The sequence below is a fragment of the Echeneis naucrates genome, chromosome 17 (genome assembly GCF_900963305.1).
Source record: "Echeneis naucrates chromosome 17, fEcheNa1.1, whole genome shotgun sequence".
Taxonomy (NCBI): Eukaryota; Metazoa; Chordata; class Actinopteri; order Carangiformes; family Echeneidae; genus Echeneis; species Echeneis naucrates.
In genome coordinates this window covers 16,937,366-16,964,807 of record NC_042527.1, presented here as the reverse complement: position 1 = coordinate 16,964,807, position 27,442 = coordinate 16,937,366, and the positions used below count along the sequence as shown (strand labels likewise).

The window sequence follows — 27,442 nt, the reverse complement described above, 5'->3', positions numbered from 1 at the left end:
TGATAATGAAGTCCCTTTGATAAAAACTACACAACCAGCCCCATTTTGTCAAGCTGTCAGCTTCACGTTTTCACGTTAGCAATCAGCACCGGGGTGAGAAGACACCATCTGTGAGCATACATCAACAAGACATCAACAAGTCCCCCTCATTACAATATGGCCTGCAAACCTCCCCACAAGGCAAAAAAAAAAATGGTGAGCTGAATAAACTGCGTAGGGGAAAAAAAACGTCCTGTGGCTTTCAAAATCAGAATTCTCCAGAAAAGAGAAACAACATCGACTAGAACAGAAAGTTGATCATTATCAAAATGGTTAACATGAGTTAACATACCAAAACGCAACATAAATATTTAACTAACGCAAACTGTCAAAATACACATGTTTGTTTGAACACATCTGTTTTTTCCAGCTGACCTTTTTCCCCTCTCTGTCAGAGGTGGGGTTGTTGGTGATCTTGAAGTAGTTGAGGTCAAGTATGTCCTTCAAATCATAGTTGTCTCCTCGTCTCTTGCAAACGATGACGGCCAGGTCAAATAAAAAGATGTGTCTGTAAATTAAGACAACAGAATGCTATAGCCAGATTATATTATCGTTCGCTTATTATGAATAAATGATTGGTTACAGAGCAAACTATGCACCCTGTGTCAGCACCCTATTTTGTCTGAATCATTGATGATGATTGATCTTTTTTTTGGGGGGGGGGGGATTTTCTTGTCATTGCAATCCACATTTCAGGGTAATGACACTAAAATTGAAGCCGAACAACCTGTCCTGTTTCCTCCTGTCAACACTGGAGATGATGCGCACCTCTCCGTCTCCTTTTGGCCGACCGAAGCTGAACAGAGGCTGATTCTGAAATAAGCACAGGGAACATTATCATATATGGGCATATTTTCGGACACTTTCTCTGTACTAGTTCATTTAAACAGTTTAAAAGAATCTGTATATTTGACCTCGGCTTATATTCATCCCTAATAACAGGTGCTACAGGACAGCAAACTGAAATGTTTTTTTACCTTTTTATCACATTAGTTAGATTTAGTTACAACTGAATTTTAAAAAACAAACAAACATCACTGTAACACATTGGTCCTCCAAACTGGTGCAGATTTCTGACACCATCTCTTGTTGTATCTTGTTATCACTAATAACATTCATTCAATCTTGTTCAATCAAGACAAGAGGATGATTTTTATAATCTGACAAGCTCCCGTGCACTCACTATATCCCTGCGGCTGGTTACACTTTAATTCCTCAATTTGTTACTGGTTGTATGAAATGATTATTTCTTTCGCCACCTCATCTCATGCTGATCTAGCTTTTTCTTAGCAAACTTTGTGATAGCATTTCTTGCATTATGTATGATTATTACAACCTATTTCATCTAACATGTGCTGGGCTCTGCTCTGTTTCAGCCCTGGGGGGGGGACATTTAATGTGAACTGTGCCTTTTGTGTCTCTGACAGAAATAGGAACATTTAATTTGATGTTTTAATTACAGTTTCTGTTCATTTATCATGATGCAGAAGCCTTGATAACACCAAGCATAACAAGTTTAACTCTGCAAACTGTAATTTAAATCATTGGTGATGAGTTTTGGGGTTATTTCATAAACAAAATGATGCCACTATAACCAAGAAGACATAAAAAGAAATGTGCTGGTAAAAAATCTAAAGTAAGATATAAACAGTGACCTGAAAGTGAAGCATGTGTCTGGGTTAACCCTGTAAGTCTGTTAGGTATATATAATGAAGGTGTGTCTGGGTTGGTTTTTCTTTTATTCAGCTCATTGGGTGAAGAATCTGCTGAAAGCAAACATGTTTCGTCCGAGTTTTGCACCCTTACAACACACTAGGAGCTGCTGATGGTTGCAGAAAAAGATTTTTGGTTTACCAGGTTTTCGATGGACCTCTGGTACTGGTCGATCTCCCTCAGAGTCTCATTATCTCTCTTCATCTCATTCACATACTGGGCCAGGTCCTGGACAACACAGACACACAAGTTAAAACAATCTATTGGACTGGTTTAGACTGGAGGCTGTGAAATATGTCAGAAAATTCAGGACATTTTCATTTGCAAAGCCGGGAAAAGTATTGATATTCTCTGTTTCTTTAAAGGAAGAGTTTGAGCACTTATTCAGATTGCATGTCTTTGCTTTCTTGCTGAGAATAAGATCAATGTGTTTAATATAAAGATGGAAGCAGCAGACAGATGGGATAGTTTAGTTCTGCATAAGCATTGGAAACAGCTGAAATCAGGCTCTTCAATGGTATAAATGTTGGCTTTTGGCTAGAAAGAAAATGCACACAAATTCTGTTGCAAAAATGTAACAATATCTTGAATCGTCTATATGCATGATGACGCTGAGCAGTGCTTTGTGCATCCTCTGACCAAAACATACACACCAAGAAAATATTCCAGTCCTTTCAGCACCGGAGGAGTGAGGGTGGCATTCAGCTATCGCTAATGTAATGGAAATGGAAATTCTTTTTATCAACGCACACCCATCTGAAACTGTGCGACATGAATGATGTATGCCTTTTTCCCCCACCAGTTAACAGGTTGTTGTTTGTAGTCTCTTTGGAATTATCCACTAAATCAGCCCGCTGCTGGTAACAAGCTGAAATCACAGCGATTACAGACCATTTACCACGAGCACTGCACTTACTTTCATGGCATCAAGAGCGATCTTCAAGTTGCTCTTGTCAGCAGCATCGTGAGTGTGTTTGACTAGCTCCTGTTAGAGGGCGGGAGAGAGAGGCACAGACAAACACATCTGGCATTAAAAGATGGATTATTGATCTCATAATGAAGATGACTTTAAAGTAAATTGCAGGACAGGCAGTTTCCCCACATTGTTTTCACAGTACAAAATAAAAAATAAAAGCTATTTTCGTGCTCGGAGGCGAGTTAATTCTCGTGCTGTAATTTGTCAGCAGTGCAAAAGGTTTTTAGATCAGATCAGATTAGATTCAACTTTGACACCGTGCAGATACAAAGCCAACAAAATGCAAAAAATGTCATTTGTGATTCTGCACAACTTACATTTTAATACAACAGACATAAAACTAAACAGATACAAAGTACGCTTCTATTTTTTTTGTCTTCTAATTGGTTCTACTGTGAACACACCAAAGCCTTCCAGAACGTATTTATTGGTGTGTTTTTAGGTGCATTTATGCTAGTTAATGATACCACAATTAGTTTCTCTTCTTTTTTTATTTAATTAAATGCTGTACAATTAAAAAAAAAGTACAAATAAAGTATCTTGAAGCTGTCCTGTAGTGACCACCTGCTAACACTCACATAAACGTGTATACGATTAATTACCGCATGGATTTATATTTCACAATGAGGGAAACATCTGTTGAGGAAATTTGTCCTGTGGGAAGACTTTGGCTTCATTACCATCAGAACACATAACAAAAGAAGAGACAGAAAACGCCACACGAGTCCAGAATGAGTCAAGACCAGTCTCATCTTTTTAGCAGGACAGCACATTAAAGCATTAAGCATCTTTTTTTTGTTGTTCTTGGTGCAGCTGCCAAAATCATGTTTACCATGTTTACCATGTAACGTGCAGAAAAAGGTGTTAATAATATTTTAACATAATTGCAGCGATACGTATGTTATTATAGGAGTTAAATATCAAAGATGGGTGCAATCACTTAAGGTGTGTTAAGCTTCATTAGCTTTCTAATAACATTAGAAAATGAGGAGCTTAATTATTTCTTTGTGTGGTGAAAGCTGCGGCGCTGCTATATCCATTCTCACTCAATTTCTGCTTCACCGATTCCTCTTAAGTTTCTTCCCTTTTTTGTCTTTTCGCCTCTCCTCAGGGGGGGCTGGCTGACAACACTCAGGATCACCACCATTTACCATGCAGGCCTTTACCCTCTGCAACAATTTAAAACGGCTCTCCAGTCATTGTCCTGATCTGCCCTGCCAGCTACAGTCTGCCCCCTGATTCATTCTAACCAGCGGAGTGTTGCACCGCTACCAGGAAATTAAATCGGAGAAACTCTCAAAAGCCACATTTGTTTTGTTTTTTTCTTGCATTCATTTTTTTTATTTATTTTTTCCCACAAAATTCTGATTATAATTTCAATTGTTAACTATTTCACTCAGAAGAAGTTAGTGGAATTAATAATCTTAGACATAAAGCTCTTTTTTTGAAGAGGATTTTGGATATTTTGTTACTGAAATTCTCTTAATAATTTCATTCAAATTACTGCTCAAAATTTATGTTTTGTTTTGTTTTTTGCTGCAAGGACTGTAAGAAGCAGCAGATATGTGGAGAATGTCGCCATCAAGTGGACACTTCTATACTAATTATTCTTTCAGCAATCATGAACAAAAGCAGAAATTTATAGAAATGTATGTACTAACCTCAACAAATGCAGGTAAAATCTGTCTAATGTGGACCCTCATCGTGCCCCAAAGAGAGGAACACAAGTCTTAAATGTCTGAATCATTCATATGGCAATGACAGCGCAGACAATATGTAACAGGTATATTAACAAAAGCGAAAAATCATTTTAATCAGGACGAGCTGACTCTCAGTCCTCTGTGAAACATGCTGCATCACTCTGGCCTGAATCGGTAAAATCTGAGCTCTGTACCTGAAGAAGGAGATGATACTTGAGGATTCGCTGCATCGGGACAACCAGCAGGTCCCTCAGTGTGAACTTCCCATTGTTGGCTCTTTTGGAGCACTCCTGGAATAAATGGAAGAGACAAAACAACGCATTGGTTCACGGTTTGCTCTGGGGCCTACAGTCGGCCTGCACAAACAGACTTTTAAGAAGTTTCCGAGCCATGAAGATGAGTCGGGCCTAGTTTCATATTCACTTCTATTAATAATATAATTCAACATACTTAAGCACTGTGTTCACAATATACACAGAGCCTTTGAAATATATTATAATGTAGCTTTTTCAAATCTTCAGAAATACCTACTAATGCTGTATTATCTTTTATTTTCAGTTTGATTTTTGTTGTTGGGTTGAAAAAGAGCCAATTCAATAAAAAGGGATCATTGAGTATGTGTAGTGTTATAAAAAAACACTAGGGGCCACTAGAAAACTAAATCTATGTGTGGGGGGGCTTGTGTGTGTGTGTGTGTGTGTGTGTGTGTCTTTTTCTTCAGGTATCTAACCTCAAGCTTCAGGCGGACATCCTCTTTCTCTTTGCAAATGAAATCTAAAACAGCGATGGCAATCTCCACTCGACTGCAATAAATTCCATATATGAGTAGTCTGCGAGTGAGAGGAGAGGATTAGTGAGGCCGTGTCTGTGGACTTACACCAGATGAATGCAGAGAATTCAAAAGTGATAACAGCACTTAAGAAATATCACTGTGTAACTTATCTCAGTTAGGCTGGTAAAGGTTCTTTAATACAAAAACTGTCATCTACACAGCTTCATGATATTCATATTACCGAAAGGAAAAGCTTTTGATAATATAAAAGGATCTTTAAAAAAAAATAAAAATAAAAATAAATCAAATATACCGTGTGAGCTATGATGAAAAATCACCATTCATTTTATAAGCAACTCAGTTTGAGCCGGAAAGCAAAGCGACTGAGTTGTTTCAACAGAAATAATCTTAATATGCAGTCATGTCATTCAGATGCATAACTGGTGAATGGATAACAGCTGGAGCGAAGAACAACCGCACCGTTAAAATGTCAGATCTAAAGCATAAATGACTGCCAGTGTTTTCTCCCACTGCATTATTAGATAATTCTGAGGGAAAGTACACGGCCTGGTACACTTAAACTGAAACCTTTTGTAAATGTAAAGCTGATTGCTGAGACATAACTCCAAGCCAGTGCAGTTTTTCCATTGATGGACTTATTCTTTTTTCCAACTTCTACATGCACAAACTTTGCAGACTCACACAAAAGAATGTGAACAGAACCAGCATCAATTTTGTTTGTAACAATAAATCTAAATGAACGCTGTTTATGAGTACCTCTCTTTGTAGCTGATAAAAATCTGGTAGAGATTTAAGGCATTTTTGTTCAAGATGGAGTCCTGCACATCAACCATCAGGCTCCTGTGGAGTTTAACCAGGTCCTGGGTTGGAGAAGAAGGCATTCAGTATCTGCTCATCCACATTTTATGGTCATGTTATGCAACAAAGGGGGGGGGACTTCCAGGACTTACCGGGATATTGACAAAAACTTTGTCAATTTCTGCCGCAGAGAAGAACTTCTTCAGAGGATTCAGAAAAAACTGCAGAAAAAAAAAAAGACAACAAATTAAACTTCTTAGTGTCACCGCACACGCACGTTCACTGAGTGAATATTTAGCTGGAAACAATGAGAAAAGAAATTCTGAATAAAAATCTGTGACAGGGTTGCAACAGCTGTGGCACACTCATACTGAGACCCATAACAGACATCAGGTCAGATGTAAGATAAGAGGCAGCAATACAGAATTAATAGCTGTGAATTTCCCTTAAATGCCCCCTGATGCTGCATGCTGGGCCGTACTAATGCTGTTAAACTTTTATCAACAAATGGCCTGTATCAGGTTACCATAGAAGAATTCGGCATCAAGTAACTGGTCAGTAGCCGCTGAGCAGCATGTGATTTCATTGCAGAAGGGAGACAGCACTAAAGGAGGATCGCTACCTTCTCGATGGACTCCAGAGTCTCCGTGTATTTCTCCTCTGTCTGTTTGATCTCTGTGAGGCAGCAGATCCGCACATCTCGCTCTGCCTGCTTCTAGGAAGACACACAACTTAGAAAATGCTCCTTAAGTACGACTTATCCGACAGATTAAAACGTGGTTTGCCTTTTTGTGTTAACCTGCAGACAAGAAAGAAGAGGGAAGAAAAGTCCCGTCTGCAGCCGGCGCCGCGTAACAAAGGAATTCAGATACTATTTAGTTTAGCTTTTTCTTTTTTAAAACAAATTATTTAGAAGCAAATGTATTTTCAATGCAGGAAGTGTACTTTGTGTAAACGTGTCAGTGATTTGGTGAATGTATGGTTTCATTTGCATCCCCTAAAACACTGATGTTATTCTAATTGATGTAATCGGATACTTCACATTTTCTTTTTTCTTTTTTTTTGGTCCATCAATAGAACAATATGGCACTTTAGAAGTTTAATTTTTACATTATGAGCTCTTTCACTCTGAACACTTCAAGTACATTGTGTAAGTAATATTTCTGCTCCTTTGTTGAATTTCTGGATATATATGAGTAAATCTCAGTTTGTGTGTGTGTGTGTGTAGCTGGTACCGAGGGGGGATGCTGCTCGGTCCTCATGAGATCTTCGTAGATCTCTCCCCGTGCGTAGTCCTCATCCATCCCATAGACCGCTGCATACAAGTCATCCTCGTCCTCGAGAATGTTCTCGCTGTGTGGACAACGTTTTAACAACAGCGTTAACAGCGCTAGCAGTTAGGATCTGACCTAAATGGCTGTTTACCGTTTATCAGAAAGTAGCAATGTGGAGGTACAAACAATAAGAATTGTACCATAACATTTAATATTGTTCAAGTTTTAGAATAACATATGACAGAGATAAATGAAGAACACAGAAATGCATTGAAAATCAAAACCGAGCTGCTGTTTCTGTCAAACTCATTAACTTGTCATCAATCAATGATCACTGCTTTTATTAGAGAATGAGAAGCATAACGCACACTTTGAAGAAATCATCATCTGTGACAGGAAAATTATACAAATATTACATTTGTTATATACATATTGTACTATCCCTCCCAGCTATCAATCAAGCTGTCAGCAGCACCCATCCAGAACCTTGATGTGGGCGGTATGCAACTACTCAGCAAAAACATGCAGAATTACTCATTCGTTTCCTCTGACAGTAACAGAGAAACAGAGCCAAGCCTTTTACCAAAACATGTGGGTGTCAGGACCCCTGGAAACCAGGGATGATGAGCAGAGCTGCTTCTACTGCTGAGCAAAATAATCATGTTCCATCAACACCAGTAAATGGCCCCGAAGAGATTAGCTTCATACATACTCAATCAAGTCCTCCAGATTATGGCAAATGGCCTCGTCTCTTAGGCTCTCCTCTGTTGGAAATGGCCTGGAAGTGACAGCAAAGCAGAGTGTGAGTGCAGCCTTAAACAGAAAAATGAAATAGACAGACTATTGATGTGACTAAATTCCACGGTACGACAGAAGAGGACACAAAGTGACTGGTTAAAACGAGTGTGGAGGAATTTACAAATTTACTAGTGCCGTTTCTGAATGTTGAAAATAAAAAGCTTTTAAGAAATGCATTGTGTTGTTCTCTTGTGGCAATTAAGTAGACTGAGTAAAAAAAATCTAGGACACTTAGATTCTCTAATTTGGTGTCACATCTTGGGGGAGAGATGCGGGTGATGTGTGTGGGTATGGTGTCAGTGAGGCCACGAGAAGATGCAGGTGAAGTGATGGTAAGTGTCAAAAAAACAACGACCCCCCAAAAAAAAAACAAAAAAAAACTGCACGCCTTCAATAACATCAACTGAAATACCAATTTCCACTACGTGTTTTTAATACTGGGAGACTCACTTGAATCCTGCTTGCTGTGCAATTGTTGTGTAAGAGAGCTTTGATAGTGTGTCCATAACCTGGAAAGACAATAAATGTGTTATATTTAAGAAAGGCTCAGAAGGAGTGTGAGAGAGAGGCAGACAGAATGCAACAGACTTCCAATAGACTTCAATAGACCATTTTCTCAAAGCCCAGACAAAACATCTGATTCTCAGTCATTCAGACAAACTCAACGCCAAACACAAATGGATGCCTCACTTTATCCTGCGTCCATTGTTTGCCTTCCTAGAACTGCTGAGTTGCTATTTGTTCTTCTTAAATGTAAATTTAACCCTTAAATTTAAACCACTTAACCACGATTTCAATAGAGAACACACTGAATGCCTCATTCATCAACCAGTAACAGCTTAATACATCTTAGCAAACATTTGGCCATTAAAGCCGTACGACAACCACCTATCAACACACAAACAAATCTAACATATAGTGCTCCAGCAGATACCAACATATCAGTTACAGCTATCCAAGTCCAGCGCTGAAGGTTGGGCTGACTGGTGATCACTTGGCCTTATTTCTATTGCTATTGCATAATGATGTGCAGAAAAGGTAACTAAAAAAAAAGAATAATCTAAAGTGTAGTAGATGTCAGATGTTCGGTTAGTTAACCTGCTGCAACGGTTTTGTGTTTTGTGTATATATATAATAACGCAGTCTTCATCACAACTTTGAGATCCTGTGTGCTGTGGTCGGTTACGCACTTACTGGGACATGACGCACACAACTTTGGTCAACCATGTTGCACTAATCCAAGTTCTACTTATCACAAAAAAAAAAAAAAAAAAAAAGCTGTATTTTTGTACAACGGTTTTGGCACCTAAAAAAAGACACAAGACAAATAAAAAGAATTCTTGTGTGCTTGGTGTTAAAATGCGATTACGAGGTTTCGCTTTTTAAAGAGGAAAACGATCATTTTGGTCTCCGCAGAGTGGCAGACGTGAACAGTTTAGTTAAAATTTACTTTCCTTTTTTTGAATGGTGCCCTGTAAGTAGGCCACACTAACCATGGAAGTTGGACTTTAGTTCATCCTGTGGGTTTGCTTCTCAACTCACTGTGTTTAAACCAAGTCTGTCCTCATTAGTCAAGTCAGGTGAGATATGTTACACACATTTCATTAAACATAGTAAACAAATGTTAGATTTTTCCAGCGTCTCTGTTCTCCCTGCTCAGCTAAAGAATTGATGTTCTACTTTTTCTTTTTTGGTTCTTCTCTTTTTGTGATATACTTCTTTGAAAAGGAGAAATCCGTCCTGCAGCCTAAACCATTAGTAGTGTTAAATCACATGCTGTGGGTGTGATGTGTGCAGCAGAATGATACACAAAATTTACGCTAATGGTGACAAAGTTATAACAAAAAAAATACCAAAATAATAAAGGCGTTTTTTTCCTCGATAAGTAAAATTCCCAAATAAAAAAACAGGGGATGTGTTTTAGGTGACAAATAGTGGAAGAATGATTCAACACTAAATAATAATATTAAGTTATCTATTTATTAAAATAAGGTGGGTTTTTTTAATATTTTAATATTTAATATTTAATATTTTTTTTTTCGACTATCATAAATAACATTCATCTTAAAAACATTCATCTTAAAAATGCAAAGAGGTGTTTTGCACGTTCAAAGCTGGTCTCTCACACTACAAACAACATTGTTACACACCACAAGACACCTGGGTTCAGCGTCGCACTCATTCACACAGGAAGAAGGGCTAAAGAAAAGCAGCTGAATGAAAACCAACAAACAACCTTCATCAACCTGTCATCATTTTCATACCAGATATTAGAACACGAACAAGTTAACTCTAAGACTGGGGATTCCACGCCTGAAATTATTCAATGTGCTGTGCTTGTAATGGCACATAAAACCTTCTTAACACAAACATTATGACTTTTACTTTGGAGGATGCGTACGGGCTTTGGCTTCACCAAGCACACATTATAGTTCGCCTCGAAGCAACAACCTTCAAACTGAGTGAATAGACTCTGTTCATCAGACTTTATCTTTCACACAAGCACCTCCACTTAAACGACAACTCAGGGTGTTAAACTGAGGTGTGAGTTTCTGCATGCATGACCCTTTCTTGCAGACCATATTGTATTTCAGTATGAATTCATCTTTTGATACCAGCTATGAAAAGCACAGCTGGTAGTTTTCAAAGTGTGAGTTGCGTGTCATTTTGATTCCAGACAATGCTGGACGTCCCAGTTCCCTTCCTTCCTTCGAGAACATTATTCATCAAGAGGAAAGATTTCTGCTATTCGTTGAATCGTTATCTGCGTTTTTGACTTTTTATTCTATCAATTTACATAAAATTCAGTTAGAACTCTCTTGTAATTCGGGATATATTAACAAAATTTGCATTTGACTTCCTGTGGACATGTGTGTGTGGAGAATACTGACATTGGCTAAGGTGACATATGGATAGTAGTCTGGATATTTTGGAAGGACCTGGTGTGAAACTTGCTTCAGTGTTTGGACTGACGGATCCCAAAAACATCTACAGGGGGGTGATAACAAGTTAAAATTCAATCTGTACCTCGTGGGACAATAACTTCAAGAGTTAGATGAGAAGGTTGATAGTATTCTTATACCTGGTCAGTAAATATACATCTTAGCTTCATACGAAGACTGGAAAACAGGGAAGGAGCCGGCCCACTAAATACCGTTTTTACACTCCTGAGTTAGTTAGTTATACTGTTTTAGATCTTTATGATACGCCAAAGTGAGCTGACTGAGCTGCTTTTTGCAGTTGGTGGTTTGGTATTATTTTAAGTTGAGCGAGGAAATAAACAAAATGATTGTTTCTTCCACTTATCTGCTGTAGCTCCAGGCTGCTGGATGCAGTCAGCATGGCTGCCCGGGGTGAACCCTGTAGGAACTCACCACAGGAATGTAGGTTAGAGAGCTCTCATTAGATATTCAGTGGACTAATGCTCCAGGGGTTGGACTGGCACAACTCAGCCCAAGTGGATTAGGCTGGCTGAGATTTGAGATGTTCTCTTGTGGATGTTTTCTGGAAAATAAGGAAGAGATTGGGCATTTCTTCTTCAGCTGAACAACCCTCACTGGAGACAATCCAACCCAGTCGCTAAACCAGCAGACAACCATATTTTTAACTAATGATGGGGGGGGGGGGCTGTAATGATGCTCTGCAATCTCCCCCCTCCGGAAGCTTGTTTGTTAGATGGACAACTCTTGAACATGGCTGAGATTATGCAGCCTGGCTTGGATGTACTGTACATATTGCAGGCAGCACCTCCTCTGCAGGATTATCAGCCGCCAGATTAACTGGAAGCTTCTTTTGAACATAACGCACTGAAGTAAAAAAAAAAAAAAAGAGTGTGTGGGGTGCTGCATGCATTTCCTTATACTTCTGAAGCACGTATGGGCACTTTGTTTTATCTGCTGGGACGTGAATTAACCATTGTAATCGTATATTATTGCTAAATTTAAAAAAAAAAATAGTTTCCTTGCACTGCTCATTTTATTATATTATTTGAAATGGACTTACACAACAATAATGTACGGCTGAACATCTCTCCCCAAATGACAAACTGCCAAAATAATTCAAAATTGACACAAAACCTGCTCTAAATGGACTGAATATTAAAACTAAATATTGGACATAATAATTCAGTATTTTGATGTTACGGTTGTGCTTTTATCGTGGAATAAAAAGAAAAAAATATTCACTACAGGTTAAAGCAAAGGAAATGCACTCCATTTAGTTCGAAATTAATTCAAATGTGTTTCCCCCGTGGATGGTCAATAAATATGCTGTCAACTCTAAACGCTTTGAGGCAGAGTTGAACAAAATTGACTGAACTAAGGCGATGTGGTAATAAGGCAACTGAAAGCGAGCGAGCTTTCTTCAGATCAGGCTTCTGTGCTGCGAGTCCACTGAGTGCAGCGTGGAGGCGTACACTATAAACCCACTGACCTGGCAACTGCGGTGCTGCCACAATAACACGGCAATAAAAAACAGAAGTCGACCAATCCGTTCAGACACACGGCACAAAGATCACCAACACCAGGCAAACTTCTGAACTTCTGAGCCGCTCTGTGTCACATGGAATGTATGAAAGTCAGACATCTTTACTTATATATAGTTATCACAAAATTGTGATAATTTCCTTATTTTCAACCATTTCTATAGCTGAAACACGAAGCTGGCTTTACTTTTTCCCCACAGCCTGCAAGAACTTTTGATACAAGCACCGACTTTACTGAATATGGTTTCATGTGAATCTCGAGATCTTAACTATATTTTAAGTATCAACACCACAGCTATAATTATCAAACCCCTTAATTTGTGCCCGAATTAGGAAATTTAAATAGTTCCAGCAGCACAGAATGAAAAACAAAGCAACAATATTAAATACAGTAGAGAAGCAATAACAGTGAAAGAAGAAGAAGGAGCAAAGTGAAATAGATAATAAGAAATAAGGGGGATAAGGGTTAATTACAGGTTGGAACCATCATGTAAGATTTTAATAACTGGATAGAAAAAGTACATTTATGTGTTTTCTCTATTTGTGAAGCTGTTGGTCAGACATTTTACAGCTGAGACGAGTAACTTTAACTCGTTTGTGCCACAAGTTCACAATTTTGTTTAACAGTTAAGGAAACCTGTGCACTGAGCAGCACAGGCCTCATTATTACTTATCTGAAGTAAATGCTGTAATTTAGTATGAAATCAATTCTACAGACAATTCGTGCCCACAAATTGATTTCCCCATAAAACAGCTTGAGGTGCTGGATCTAAAAAAGCTCACAGACATTGATAAACCATTAAGACCAAAGAGGAATGCAACTTAAAGGAGTAAAATTGATCTGACCATTGTTGGAAAACATCATCATTCATGAAAACAGAGAATTGTTTCTTTGTGTATAGGCAGAAGTTAATGGTGACCGTGGTTTGTTACCTTTCCAAAGTCTCTGACATCAAACAGATCAAAGGCTTCAAATAGGTCGCTTTTCTTCAGACCAAACACGTCGCAGCATGACGCCAAGAAGGTGCGGATGTTCTTCAAGCACAGGAACTGCACAGACAGACAAATTTGGCATTTAGCTTCTCTTGTTTCCATATAACGGCTAAAATCATTATGGCCTTCCTTCCATTTCCCTGAATGATGCCGGATCCACTGCGAAAATAATACATTTTAATAGTATCAAGCAACGTAGACAATTCTAGCTTTTAGGCCCTACAAATGTCTGTTTTATTTGTTGTATTGTGCATCATCAGATGCCATTTCTCAATATTCAAATCTTGCAGATTGGAAGTTTAAGTTTCTTCTACCAGAAACACTCTCACGGGGTAAGCTGTCAATGAACATTACTGAAAGTACCTATTTAGGTGTTTAATGGACTATTGGCAGAGCTGCTGAGACACTGTTTCTGGAAATAAATGCAAAACCTGCAAGAATATCAGACAACGTGTTTTTTTGATGCAGGACAAGCAGCCAAACTTGATTCTTTTTTTCATAGAAAAAATCCTCTGTTACAGTTACATTATCACCAGTGACTGGGGTAAAAGGGTGAAGGTGAACTGCAGTGAAAACTGAAAGCTTTGCGGTATGAAATGAAACCACGTGTCATCTGCTCGTAGGAGTCACTTCCCACTGGGATGTGCGTAAGCGGGAAGAGTGCACCGAGAAAAAGAAAGAAAAACATTCATTCTGTACGAGCAATGCGATTACGATTATGGGTTCAGGCCAATTCACCTTCACCGCACAAAAAGCAAGTATTCAATTAGTACCAACCGATATTGTGCCCTCAATCATGTGATGACTCAGCTCGAAGCTGAATATGTGATAATTTACATTATTAAAAGAGCTGTAACATGATTCTGGAGAACAGATAGGCTCACACTTTATCAGCTCATCATGGAGGCGCCTGTAATCACTCCACCGCCCCCTGGGGCCCTGTTTGTCTGCGGAGGAAGTGCACAAACATGATGACAGTCACAGCTCCAGTCCACAGTCTCCTGTTCACGTCTACTTTCCACATAAAGCAAGAGCATGTTTAAAAAAATATATTGACACACGCTTATGAAATGACCGTGTAAAGGATCATTTGATATCTCATTTATGCTTCTACATATTGATGCTCAGCTGCATTTATTTAAAGATGGGGAAGCCTCTTTGGAAAGATTTTCTTTGGCTGTTCTGCATTTCTGCCAAGGCCAAACATACAGTCTGATAAAAATAGCACTTCCAGGCACATTTCCATCACAGTACACTGCACCCTTGCCCTTAAGTCCATTACCTCCATGCCCTCTTTTCTACTTCCAAGATCGTGGGTCAGCAGGGCACAATGAAAAGGCCATTTAAAATCTGGCACACACGTTCTTCTCAGCTAGATTCACATGGCCTACAGCTGCAGGCAATGAATACCCATTCTTATACCCTGCGTTGGCTTTCACTGTCTGTCAAGAATATAAAAGACGAGCGGACGTGAACTAACAGATCACATACAGGCCACTGAAACGTAGAAGAACTGAGTGAAACTAAATGCCCGGCTGAGAAATTGATGTTTGCTTATCACAGCGGCAAAATTTTTTGAAGGCAGAAAAAAATATTTTTCAATCTGCGTCTTTATTTACGGCAGTGTGGGGACCGTAAAATTACAAAAATGCTTCTCCAATCAATTCGTTTAGCAATATCAAACCACGTGAAATTCACTCTCAGATTATCACAACTTCTGTTCAAACTCTTTTGTGTGGGTGTTTCCTTCATCCCTGAGACATTCAACCGGAGATTAAAATACCAACGAATTGCTGTATTGAGCTGATAAAGATCAAATGATCAGCGGCGTTGAATGAAGCGAGCAGCAGGGTACAGGAAATACTGATCTTACAGTAGCACATCATAAAAAAATGCATCGTGACTATTTAGAAAATTGCAACAAATCTTTGGGAACAATAAGATGTATCGCCGTAACGACAGGGAAAGACATTGCATTACTTTTCTTCAAGAGAATCCTGTTCAGGACGAAGGATCTGGAATAATAACGTAACGTTCATGTCCACGTGTGTAAGTCAAAAAAATCTGCTAATGGTTAACTACAGATGCTGTACGGCTTTAAACTCAGCTGTAAGCAAACTACAAGCTGCTGCACAAAGAGTCAGAGCTCCCTGACTAATGGGTGGATCAAAGCCAGGATTTTATCAGGCCTCTCCAGTGGCAGCAGGAGGAACGGGTAAAGAGAAACACAGCAGTCAGTCGTGGACTTTTCATTTGAGTTTCACAGGTTGAGGGACGTTTAGAGATGTTAAGTGTTCCCACATGTAAATGAGAGAAGACATTTTTAACGTTTCAGGGCAAAGTAAGTCTGTTTGGATCCATTGTTGTATTTAGAACAAGGATGAGACGACATCAGATAATCTCCAGTCTGAGTCTGACAGAGGTCAGTCTGTGGCCTTCATGTTCACTGTGACACTTTATCAGAGTGCCAAATAAAACAAGATGGCTCTTTATTTCCAGTGATAATAATCATTTCCATTAAAAGCTGCACATCCTGGCAATTTATTGGTCTGGGGAAAACATGGAGTTGGTTAATACTACGGAAATAAAAGCCTGCGCCTTAAACTTTTAAGATTTCTATGATAAGACTTCTGTACTACTGTGCACCAACCGCTGCCCTCCTGAGACAAAACCAAAAACTTTTACAGCTTCGACGTGGTGGTTGAAGCTGACACACTTTCAAGTCAGTTAAGCTGCCAACATGCTGTAAATCTAATTCATGCAGAACGTAACGCACCTTCAGGGACTGCTCATAAGCAGCAGTAACAATGAGCTGGCATCATTTGGCTGACATCTGATGCAGATAAAAAGCATTGCAGTAGCACTACCTGGGACATCTGCGGCCGGAGGTTGATCTCCTTCAGGTTGATGGTGCCGGGCCTCAGGTTGTTCAGCAGCTGGCACAGCAGCACCCCGTCCCGCAGGGTTTGCGCCAGGTCGAACACCTGCGCCGAGTCCGCAGTGACCCGGTGGTTGGTGGGCAGCACGTTGCAGCCGATCAGCCACGCCGCGCACTGCCGCCAGTACTCCATGTTGTCGGGCGGGTGGTGGAGGTGGAGGACGGCAGCTCGGCTCCAGATGTGGAAACTTGTCCTCCTATAGTGAAGCTGTGAGCGGCATGGCCACAGCTGCGCTCTGCGCCCCGGCGTCCGGCTCTCCAAACTCCGGCATCGACTCTGGAGGAGAGACCGAGCAGCTACAGCTTATGAGCTGCCCACCTCCCCCCTCACCCCTCACCCCCTCCATCCCCACCTCCGCCCCGACCCCAACAACTTCCCCTTCCTCCCTCAGTCAGATTTCCTCTGAGGTGGTCCTGACTCTCACGGTGCACTTTAAGTTTCCGCTCAACCTACTTCTGAAATGGAACCAGACTTTACACCTGTGAAGTCAACTCAACCGCCGAAATCCATCCTGTCTGCTTTTTGTTGAATCAAATTTGATGCAACAGGTGATCCACAACAGAGTGGCAAACTTTTTAAATCTCAAATCGGAAATATTCACTGTTGGGCTTCCAGGGTGTTATTATTTCTAATAAATCTAACCAATGATGAATTTACTTATTGACTCATCTGTATATTATCACATCACGAGAAATAAGTTTGTTTGATTTTAAAGAAAAAAGAAAAAAAATATTTGGCATCTTCAGATAACTTTTCATTATTATTTTATCTTGTCAACTAAGCTGTTTTATTCTTATCATCATTATTATTATTATTTAAATCGACTTCTGATGTTGTACAGACTAAAACACTTTGCCCTTCAGTCTCACAATGTCAGCTGACATTCCATGTGGATTATAAGAAGCTTTGAAAGGTGACTGTAATCTCAGTTCTTGACTGGGGAGCAGTGATCCCTATGTTTCACTGCAGTCATTAATACAACCAGAGAGGACAGAGTCAGAGGATCCAGCAGCAGCAGACAGAAGGGCATCGCCCTCTGTGGGGATTTACTGTAGATCGCTGTCAGTAAGCCCGTTACATAAACACAGGAAGGAAGCAGAGGGATCCCGTCATGTTTTACCCAAAGTGAGGCAGCCAGGTGTTTCCTTACACACTGATCAGGGTTCAACATATGTAACAGTAAATGGGCTAAACCGGACAATTCTCTCTCAATGCAATCATAGATTGTAGTGTAGATGAAAACATCCCAGAAACTCGGTCAGATAGTTTCCATTAAAATAACAAGGGACAACAAAATTGACAAATGCACAATGGTGTCCTTTGGATAAACATCACACAAAACTGACACCAGATTCACATTCAGCATCACAAAGCTGGAATTAGACAAGCTGACATTAGAAGAAACCGGTTGGTTATTATTATTATTATTATTATTATTGTTGTTGTTGTTGTGATTATTATTATTATTAATATCATTAACAATAATAATAATAATAATAAACTACCGGAAGGTGTGTAATGTGTAATGTGACTGCTGTCAATTAAAAAAAAAAATATTACAGTTACAATAGTTCCCTTCTGAGTGTTCAGGATTAAGTTATATATATAAGCAACAGTATCTGTCACCTCCCAGAACACATCCAATGTAGTAGCTGTGAACTGAAGGGTGGGAACTGAACCTGAAACTTGCTTGTTATGGGGCAGCAGCATCCACCTGAAAACCAGGAATCCACCACAACTGTGAAGAAGTCTTACCACTGTCATGTCCTCAGACTCGTAGGCACCACAGCGTTAGTTAGTGTCACTGCCTGATGCATCACAACAAGACAGTTCTAGGTTTGATTCCCGTGCCCAGAGCAGATCGTTCTGTACGCAGACGCTATGAAAACTCTGCAAACGAAAGGGAAATACCACAACTGTTCGAAACCCAAATGGCAAAGAATTTGTGAGAATAGTTGATCTGAAACAAACTTTACAAACTTTTATTTTGCTTTTCATGCAAAATACTGCTGCACTTCTCTGTGTACAAAAAGAAAAGAAAAAACAAACTATGACTATGTTCATTAGAAAGGACATCACCCTCACAGCATGGCTGACAATGGTGGTTTCTGAGGCCTCATTCATTTACTGCTAACTTAAAACTGAAACGGTTTTCAAATTATATCTTTAATTAATTATTTTAGAGTCCAGTTTAACAGAGAGACAAGTGCTGCAGTAGGCTACTGGTTACTCTTTAATATTCACCCTCTGTCAAAACAGCTGCAGTTTGCACATTTTCTCAAATCTCTTTTATCCGAGCAAAATTTATATTGTAACCTTCAAATATCGAATCGAAATAATTTCGATTTGACTTTAACCAAACCGGTTATTTTTATAGTGATAGCAGCTTGTCGGCATGTTCACCGGGAGTTCACTCTGGTTGTTATCTAAACAGCCATTTAAGCCAACTTTTCAGTTTGTAAGGATCTTTTTGAGGGATTTTGCGAACTCCCAAAGACTGAACGAGCATAAACACAGAAAGCAGACCGCCGTGAAGCTCTGTGAAAATGTTTCTGACGGTCTGTGTGATGTGAGAAAAGCACAGCAGAGGAAAACAAGAAGTGAAGCTGCCAACAAACAGCAGCACAGGCTGCATCCTACCGGACATCTTCAGGCTGCTAGTGAGTCTGCGCGAAAGCAGAGGCTGCTGGGTAACGTAGTTCTTCTTACACAAAGACTGATTCTTATTTATCTCACATTACCACAGGGCCAATGCCACCCAACGAGGAGGTCCTAGGTTCGATTCCCGGCCTCAGTGTAAATCATTAGAACCTCTAAAATACAAGTTTAACACCACAAATCTCCAAAAGTTGGAGCCTCCCCAGTATGCACAAACGATAACCAAAGCTTAACTATAATTTGTTGTTAAGGAAAAGTGTGAATATTCTCAAAAAAACTTGTTACAGTTGTTACATTTTCATATTTTTCAAAATAACATTTTTTGTACCATTCCTATTTTATTCCAGCATATTATATTTGATTAATTTTATATTCGAGTCGAATTACTAACATTTTTAGCCTGAGTTAATTTCTATCTAATATTATGTGTAACAGATGGTGATTTTCCTGCTTCCAGTGACAATTGGAGCAACAGGCCAAGATAAAAAAAAATAACAACAGAAAACATGAATCAGATTAATATCATTATCTATTATCTATCATTATCTCCAACTCCAGCAAACCAAGGTATTAAAAAAAAAACATGCACCCTCATTCATAATAACAGATGGGTGCTTTAATATGCTTGTAAACTTCCGGAAGGGGAAAAAAAGCGAGCCCGACACCGGAAATTGAATCACAAAACTAAAAAAAAAAAAAAAAAAAGAGAGAGCGAGAGAAACTGAACCGTCAAAACATAAACAGAGCAGCCAGCTCAATGTGGACGCATCCTGCTTCATGAACTGTGTGCTCTTTCACACCAACTTTTCTGCACCCGTCCCTGATGTCGTGTGTTTTCCGCCAGAGAAATCCCAGCGGAGACACTCGGCCCAGGAGCTAAGCGTTCAGCCGGAGAGAATAAATCTGCAGCAAAGATTAGGACCAAACTAAGAAGTGCGCCTCGTCGGGCCTCCCAGTAGAGGTAACGCTAGCCTTGTGCTAGTTAGCATCGCTAGCCTGTTAGCCGACAGCCAGCTGTTAGCACGAGCTGACAGAAGCGTTTAGTTTCGATGTTTGTTAGCCATTGACCTGGTTAGCATTAGCTTGTGGAAGAGCAGAGCCGATTTTCGTTTTTGTTTCTTTTTGTTGTTGTTGTTGTTGTTGTTGTTTGTCGTTTCTTTAGAAGCCAATTCACAATCAACCACCACAACAGAGCAAAATGAGACACCAAACCCGGCCTGTGAGGCAGCTAGCGAGCGAGTTTGTGTAGTTAAAAGTCGTCATTTGGTGGTTAAATTAGCCGAGCTGTTAGTTTGAAAGCTTACGGAGCTAAAAGGCAACAACAACAACAACAACAATAATAATAACAACAACGACGACGACAACACACAGTTGTGAGTTCGGTGGTTTTGACAATGATGATGGTGATGTTTACTCACTCGTGCATACAATTTTGTCTGGTGTTGATTTGAGCATTTGGCAGCTTGGATAATAATCAACCATTTGTTGTGTGTGTGTGTGTGTGTGTGTGTCACTCCAAAGGTCCTCTCTTGGGTCGACGCAGGACAAAAGAGACACAATGGCTGAGGCTGACAGAAAATCCACAGCACTTAACGGTAAAGGATCAGTATTAGAAGATAACTGGCCTGTTTCTGAAGGCCATAACTGAGCCAGCTGTCCTGTCCCTCTTTAGCACGATCAGGTAATCACAGGACACATTTTGGTTTTTACCAGGTGGCTCTGAAGAGAAGGAGCCCGGAGAAGATCAACACAAGGAGGGGGATCCCTCTGGAAGCAAAGGAGAACTAACTCAGTCCTCCTCTCAAGATGGTAAACCATTTTTATGGCTCGGCTACAGAGATTGACGAAGTAGAAACTTTGCTTCGCTGTCATTTAAATTTTTATGCAAACAAATGCACGTGCATGTTGGCGGCAGATTAAAAGAAAACATGATCACTTGATACTTTAATGGTTATGTTAAGTTTGTTAGAGATTTGTCAGGGAGTGTTGAACCTGTTCTGGCAGCACATGGTGGCTCAACATCTTAGTAATTCACCAATGTTCTCTCTGCCTGCATTGGCTTCAGGATACACTGCTTCACTTACCACTACTGCAGCTTAGCTTTATCACATATTTACATCCAGATAGGAACGAATTATTGATGTATTTTGAAGCAGAATTTGTGCAGAAATTGCACACCTTTTTGTACAGTCTCCCAATTAGACTTACTCACCTTGCCTTTGGATTTCCTTCCACCCAAAGAAACAGGAGAGGTGTCTGGAGAGAAGCCCATGCCAGATGTGGAAGGAGAGATGGGCACAAACAGAGAGGGAGAAGAGGAAGAAGACACAGACAGCATGGATGGCAGTGGGCTCTACTCCCTGACTGAGGATGGTGAAAGAGAAAGTGAGGGAGGCAGACAAGAGAGAGCTAAAGATAAAGACAGTGGCAAAAGGGCAGCTAGAAAGAGAAACAGACCCAGCGGTGGCACCAACCACTCCTCCAGCTCAGATGAGGATGAAGATGAGGATGAAGAAGAAGAGCAAAAAGATGAAGAAGACGATGAGGCTATGGATGCGTGGCTAGGAGCAGAGCTCCGTGACCTCCGTGGGCCTAATTGGCGGGCAATACCTTCGCTGCGCTCCAGAGAAATTGGCAGGGAATCCCACCAGTTTGTGAGGCGTGTCTGTGGAGCCCGGGGTCTTGTGCAGAGGCTGGAGCTCCAGGGCCGCCTGGAGAAGCACACAGGCTGTGTCAACACATTACACTTCAATCCCTCAGGCACACGTCTGGCATCCGGCAGTGATGACCTGCGAGTTGTCATCTGGGACTGGGCCATCCGTCATGCTGAGCTGGAGTTTGATAGCGGACACAAGAGCAATGTGTTTCAGGTAAGGGCTGGATCCAGTGATTATACTAATTATCAATTAATATTTCAATCAGTAAAATAAGCAAAAATGCCAATTACAAAAACTCCAAAGTTTCCCAAGTGATGTCTTTAATAAAGATATATAAAGTCACATTGCTATATAAGAGAGAAGAACAAAAAGTGATGTTGTGACGAGTCAATGATTTTCCTTGTTAAATTGAATGAGCATTTTATGGATTATAATTTTTTAATACCAGTAAAATTTTCTGGCAGCAAAATAATTGCTTCATTATAATTGATTAATGGAGTATCTGTCGTCACAAAAGGAAAAACATGCACTCTGTAATTTCCACAGAATCATATTTTGGTGTTTGGTGAAATTTTGTTGTGTGTAGATGTAGATGATTTCGCCATGAGGTCATAGATGATGTATTGCCAGTGATAAATATTAAATTTTGCAACACAAGACAGCAGACACTAACAACATGGCCAAATGACTAATCAAACCATCTTGTCTTTTGAAACTCCCCCTTTCCTTGATACACTTAGGCAAAGTTCCTGCCTCACAGTGGAGACTCCACCTTAGCTATGTGCGCTCGAGATGGTCAGATCAGAGTGGCCGAGCTCTCTGCCACACAGCGCTGCAAGAACACCAAACGGGTAGCACAGCATAAAGGGGCGGCACACAAGGTGAGTGCTGAAACTGTATGGGCAAATGAAAGTGGAGTGTTTGTGGTATATGTAATAGCCTGTAGGCTTGGTAATGGAGTACTGTCACTAATCCATCTATATTTATCTCCATGTTTTAATTTCAGCTGGCCCTCGAGCCTGATTCACCCTGTTCCTTTCTGTCTGCTGGTGAGGACGCCGTGGTGTTCGGTATTGACTTGCGTCTAGACCGTCCTGCCAAGTGAGCAATACCATTTTTCTAGTTAACCAAGGTTAAATTTGGTTGCCCTAATGAAGTCAAATCTCTTGTGAGAGCTATTTATCTTGTTAGAGCTGCGTTGACAGAGGAGGCTAATTCAGGTGTTTGTAAGTTAAATAACAATTTAGTAAAACTGAAGCAATTCAGAATCAGACCGATATTGATACAGCCTTGACATTTATTAGGTCATCTTTTGTAGTGCTCTTACACAAATATCTCTCAGCTCATGTTGGTGAACAACCACTTGGAAACACCTTCCTCTTTGTTCGATGCGCTTCTGTTTCCCTTTTCTCATAGCTGTTTTTTCTTTATGTGGCAGTAAACTGGTGGTTGTAAAGGAGGGTGATAAAAAAGTTGGCCTGTATACCATCTTTGTGAACCCAGCAAAGACGCACCACTTTGCTGTGGGTGGGAGAGACCAGTATGTGAGGTAGGAACCAGCTTATTGTACCACTGTCGTAAATGGAGGCGATGGAAAAAGTTGCTGAGTGTTTGAACTTGTCATTTACCATCTTTTTTTAGTGTTACTTAATGATAGTTTGTTTTGGTTTTTTTCTTTTTTCACATTTGGCTCCTCTCACTCTCTCTAGGATTTATGACCAGAGGAAGATTAATGAAAACGATAACAATGGTGTACTGAAAAAATTTTGTCCTTCACATCTGGTATCCAGTGAGTCCAAAACCAACATAACCTGCCTTGTGTACAGTCATGATGGGACAGGTAAATACCTTGCACAATGAAAACATGACAAAACTTAGTAAAGTATTGACATTGACAGAGAGGGGGAGGAATGGGGACAACTTGTTTTCAATGATGTCATATTCCTATGGCATGATGTAATCCTGTTTCCAGTCCATTTCTAATTCAATTCAATTTGATCGTCTTTATGTAATTTCTCATTCTGATGTCTATATTTTAGAAGTATCATTGAAATAACGAGGCCTGCACTTGGCGTTTGCTTGAATAATTGCCTTGAAATGTTCCTTTTAACCCTGATGTAACCAAATGCAACATCAATGACACGGACTCACTGAATACATTTACTCAGCTAGTCGACAATGAACTTTTGAATGGATGACGATCTGTACTTCCTCTGCCTTTATCACTTCCAGAGGAATTCAGTAAATCACTGATCCTCTTGGTCTGTTCTAGAGCTCCTGGCCAGTTACAATGACGAGGACATCTACCTGTTTGACTCCAACCACAGCGACGGAGCTGACTATCGCAGGAGGTACAAGGGGCACCGCAATAATGCCACAGGTAACGGAGTTCAGTCCACAGTCATAATTCAGACCTGTGTACCCAGCTGCACTTTTAAAAATCACACCTATCGACTGTAACTGATCTCCATTTTGGCCTCTTCCTAACAGTGAAGGGGGTGAACTTCTATGGGCCGTGCAGCGAGTTTGTGGTCAGTGGCAGTGACTGTGGACACATTTATCTTTGGGACAAGTATTCAGCTCGTATCGTCCAGTTTATGGAGGGAGACAGAGGAGGAGTGGTGAGTAAATGACACAAATATATACCACCAGTGTAAACATCACTATTCCGTTCTCTTTGTTTCAGCGATGACTATACAGCGTTTCTTTTGCCTCGAAGCAGCCACATAGTAGTTTTCGATTATTGTGATAATAATACATTTGCTGCTTTGACATGTCAGCTTATATTTTCCTGAGCTGCAGAGTTATTTGCTTCTGTAAAATTCCCCATCACCTTCATACTCAGGTAAACTGCCTGGAGCCTCATCCTCACCTACCTGGTATGGCCACCAGTGGGCTGGACCACGACATCAAACTCTGGGCCCCCACCGCTGAAAGCCCCACAGGACTCAAGGGTCTAAAAGAGGTATTCTTCTGTTTGTTGGAGTTGTGGCCTTTGTCCAATCGGTTATAGCAACATTTTAATGGACTCATGCTTATGTCATGAGTAAAATAAATATATAAAATATATCAAATTCCCCCCAAAAAGAAATCCAGGATGTGCAACAAAATGATGAGCGTGTCTTTTGCACGTGAGCAGTCTTGTTTAGCACATTCGCAGCTCTCATTAAGGCTCTCTTGTGTTTGCTCAGGTGATGAAGAAAAACAAGCGGGAGCGTGATGAAGACAGCGTGCGCCACGGTGACCAGTACGACACCCAGCTGCTGTGGTTCCTGATGAGACACATGAGGAACAGACGGCCCCCGAGGGTGAGCTCTCAAACAAACCGAGGAAACGTTACATTTGTTTTTCTCCTGTCTTTCTCACTGAGTATTGTCAGGTGGGGTCGTTAGTTATGGCAGGTGTAATAATCAGTGTGTCTGGTTGAAGCCCAAATGGCCCCACTTCCACTTTTTTCAGTTCCCTTCCTCTCTGTCTTGATCCAGGCCCGCCGTGAGGGTACAGACCCCGACACAGACGAGTCCTGGAGCTCTCCAGATTCCTCTGATGAAGAGGATGGAGGTCCAGACCATGTGCAGTGCATGTCCTCCTGAGCCACACACACACACACACACACACACACACACACACACACACACATAAAGTGGAGTGCAAATGCCTGGGACCTCTTTTCTATTGATGTGAATTACAGAGGGGTCTCAGGCCTTTGGACCCCACTGCACACACACATGAACACACTTTATTGCCCTTGAATTGATGCACATAGGCAAGCACTATTGACACACTGGCATATTCAAACACTGACAAGCCACAGACTTGGTTTTTGGTTTTTCTTTTACACATAATACAATCTCACACAGAACAACACACATTTACCTAAATACACATTTGAAGCAGAGTGACCGATTTTTGTTAACACCTGGTTGGAGAATCCAAATTTTTGAGAATTCTATGAAGAGCTTTAGTGAGTGCTTACGTCCCTATAAACCACTTGGAGGCCCGTGCTTGTCCATACATTTTCTTTTTGCTCTGCCTAGTCCCAGATCTCTGTACTGTGCATGTATGGCAACAAGCACCTCCAACGTTAGGCACCCTGCAGTAAGCTACACGTCACCAGCACACAACCCCAACCCCTCTCTTAGCAACACACCTAGTGCCCTCAAGCTTTCTGTGGTGATGAAGAGGGGTCCACAGGGTGTAAGGGCGCGGACGTACCATGAAACCATCCCCTAAATGTGACTTCCTTTAACGTTCGAACTTTGAGGCGGAATCACCCTGTTCTCTCTCCACATCAGCACGGCCTCTTACTGATTTCTGACCCTGAACTTGAGCAGTTGGTTGCGTTTAGTCACACGTTTGCTCCCAGAGGACTACTAAATCTCTACGTGCTGCATCACCCGACATGCTGCCCCTTACGTCGCCTCCCCCCTCGCTGAGTGCACTTTGAATCAGGGATGCTTTAGTGTGAGACAAAGACAAAATGTGCGCTGTGTGTGGTTTTGTTCTTGTTTTTTGTTTTTTTTTTTTTAGGGGGAAGGCTATCATTTGGAAATTTACAGTGAAATTTTTTTCTTTAGTGTTATTTTACAATTAAATTTTTTTTTTTTTTTTGGGGGGGGGGCGCTGAAGGTGGGTGTTTTGCACTTAGATTTCTTAACAGAGGAAGAGGAGGTTTCCTCTTGCTTCCACCAGCCCCCCCCCCCCCCCCCCCCCCCCCCCTCACTCACCATCCTGACACCCGTCTTCGATAGGAAATCTTCAGTTCACCTCCCTGTGAACATTACATTGGACAAACAGATGGCATTCAGCATCTGCATAGGAGATGAGGACTGATTTCAGGCCCTGTTGTCTAAGAAACCAGAACCGACTTGGATCAATCGCAATGAAAACACTGCCGATGAGCCAGTTGAGACTGGAGTGACCAACACTCCGCTTGTTGATGTGGTTCTTTTAAAATCCTTCTGCGACATTTTAACGCCTGCAATCAATTTCCAAGTGACGCCTCAAACTATGGAGGTTGGCTGTTTGCAGCCAGCAAACCGTGTGGGAGGGAACGTATGTCTGTGCTGTATTATCATTGGCTCATAAGAGGAGGACAGGGGTCGGCAGGGTCAATATGCTTGCCAGTCATTTGTTGTGTGAGAGCGATAAAGTCCAGCTTTTCTCATTTTCTATGAGAACTCTAGTTAGTTGAATTTATATGTACATATATAAATATATATTAAAACTGTAAAAAAAAAACCTACTTTAGCAAATGCTGTTTGACTTAAAAAAAAAAAAAAAGATGTTGGAACATTTGAATTGATTGATGCAGAGGTTTATATTCGATATGAGGACAAAGTACTTTTAAATTCCAGAGAAAACAAAATACTTGAGGCACCATTTTTCCTTTTATGAATGACTTCCTTCTGTTGTGGACAGAATATTTGTCATTTCAAGTATTAAAGGTTTTGATTCCTGTTCAAAAAATAACAACTACTTCAAAACTGTATTTCCTTTCTGTATTGTACTCCATAATTTCAGACAGTAATATTCAGATTTTTCCCACTGGCTATTTTTGGCATCTTGTATACATGAGGCTTTTGATGGACAATTTTTCTCCACCACTGCCTAATATTGCA

General features: G+C 40.6%; 2 protein-coding genes across 4 annotated transcripts in view; one reads left to right on the top strand and one right to left on the bottom strand.

The window, feature by feature from the left end:
* LOC115057336 (guanine nucleotide exchange factor VAV3-like) overlaps positions 1-16,785 on the bottom strand; it is a 39,939-nt gene extending 23,154 nt beyond the window's left edge. The window contains exons 1-15 of one of the 3 annotated variants that reach the window (XM_029524390.1): positions 16,435-16,785; positions 13,508-13,624; positions 10,493-10,501; positions 8,542-8,600; positions 8,006-8,071; positions 7,255-7,372; positions 6,642-6,734; positions 6,172-6,240; positions 5,978-6,081; positions 5,159-5,258; positions 4,623-4,718; positions 2,669-2,734; positions 1,894-1,980; positions 767-852; positions 415-547 (exon numbers count right to left, since the gene is read on the bottom strand). In XM_029524390.1, the coding sequence (XP_029380250.1) occupies positions 415-547; positions 767-852; positions 1,894-1,980; positions 2,669-2,734; positions 4,623-4,718; positions 5,159-5,258; positions 5,978-6,081; positions 6,172-6,240; positions 6,642-6,734; positions 7,255-7,372; positions 8,006-8,071; positions 8,542-8,600; positions 10,493-10,501; positions 13,508-13,624; positions 16,435-16,638 (1,407 nt within the window). In that variant the 5' untranslated portion in view covers positions 16,639-16,785. Of the gene's footprint in view, positions 1-414; positions 548-766; positions 853-1,893; positions 1,981-2,668; positions 2,738-4,622; positions 4,719-5,158; positions 5,259-5,977; positions 6,082-6,171; positions 6,241-6,641; positions 6,735-7,254; positions 7,373-8,005; positions 8,072-8,541; positions 8,601-10,492; positions 10,502-13,507; positions 13,625-16,434 lie in introns of all 3 variants that reach the window. The other 2 variants (XM_029524389.1, XM_029524388.1) reach the window with 2 other exon arrangements.
* A 3,095-nt stretch (positions 16,786-19,880) lies between these two features.
* On the top strand, positions 19,881-26,374 carry dcaf8 (DDB1 and CUL4 associated factor 8). The gene is made up of 13 exons (XM_029524903.1): positions 19,881-20,125; positions 20,686-20,759; positions 20,878-20,973; positions 21,406-22,034; positions 22,562-22,702; positions 22,828-22,922; positions 23,260-23,370; positions 23,531-23,661; positions 24,094-24,201; positions 24,312-24,442; positions 24,667-24,786; positions 25,013-25,129; positions 25,307-26,374. Exons 2-13 carry the CDS (start codon positions 20,723-20,725, stop codon positions 25,412-25,414), a joined length of 1,824 nt encoding a protein of 607 aa, XP_029380763.1. The 5' UTR covers positions 19,881-20,125; positions 20,686-20,722; the 3' UTR covers positions 25,415-26,374.
* Positions 26,375-27,442: the final 1,068 nt, after the last annotated feature.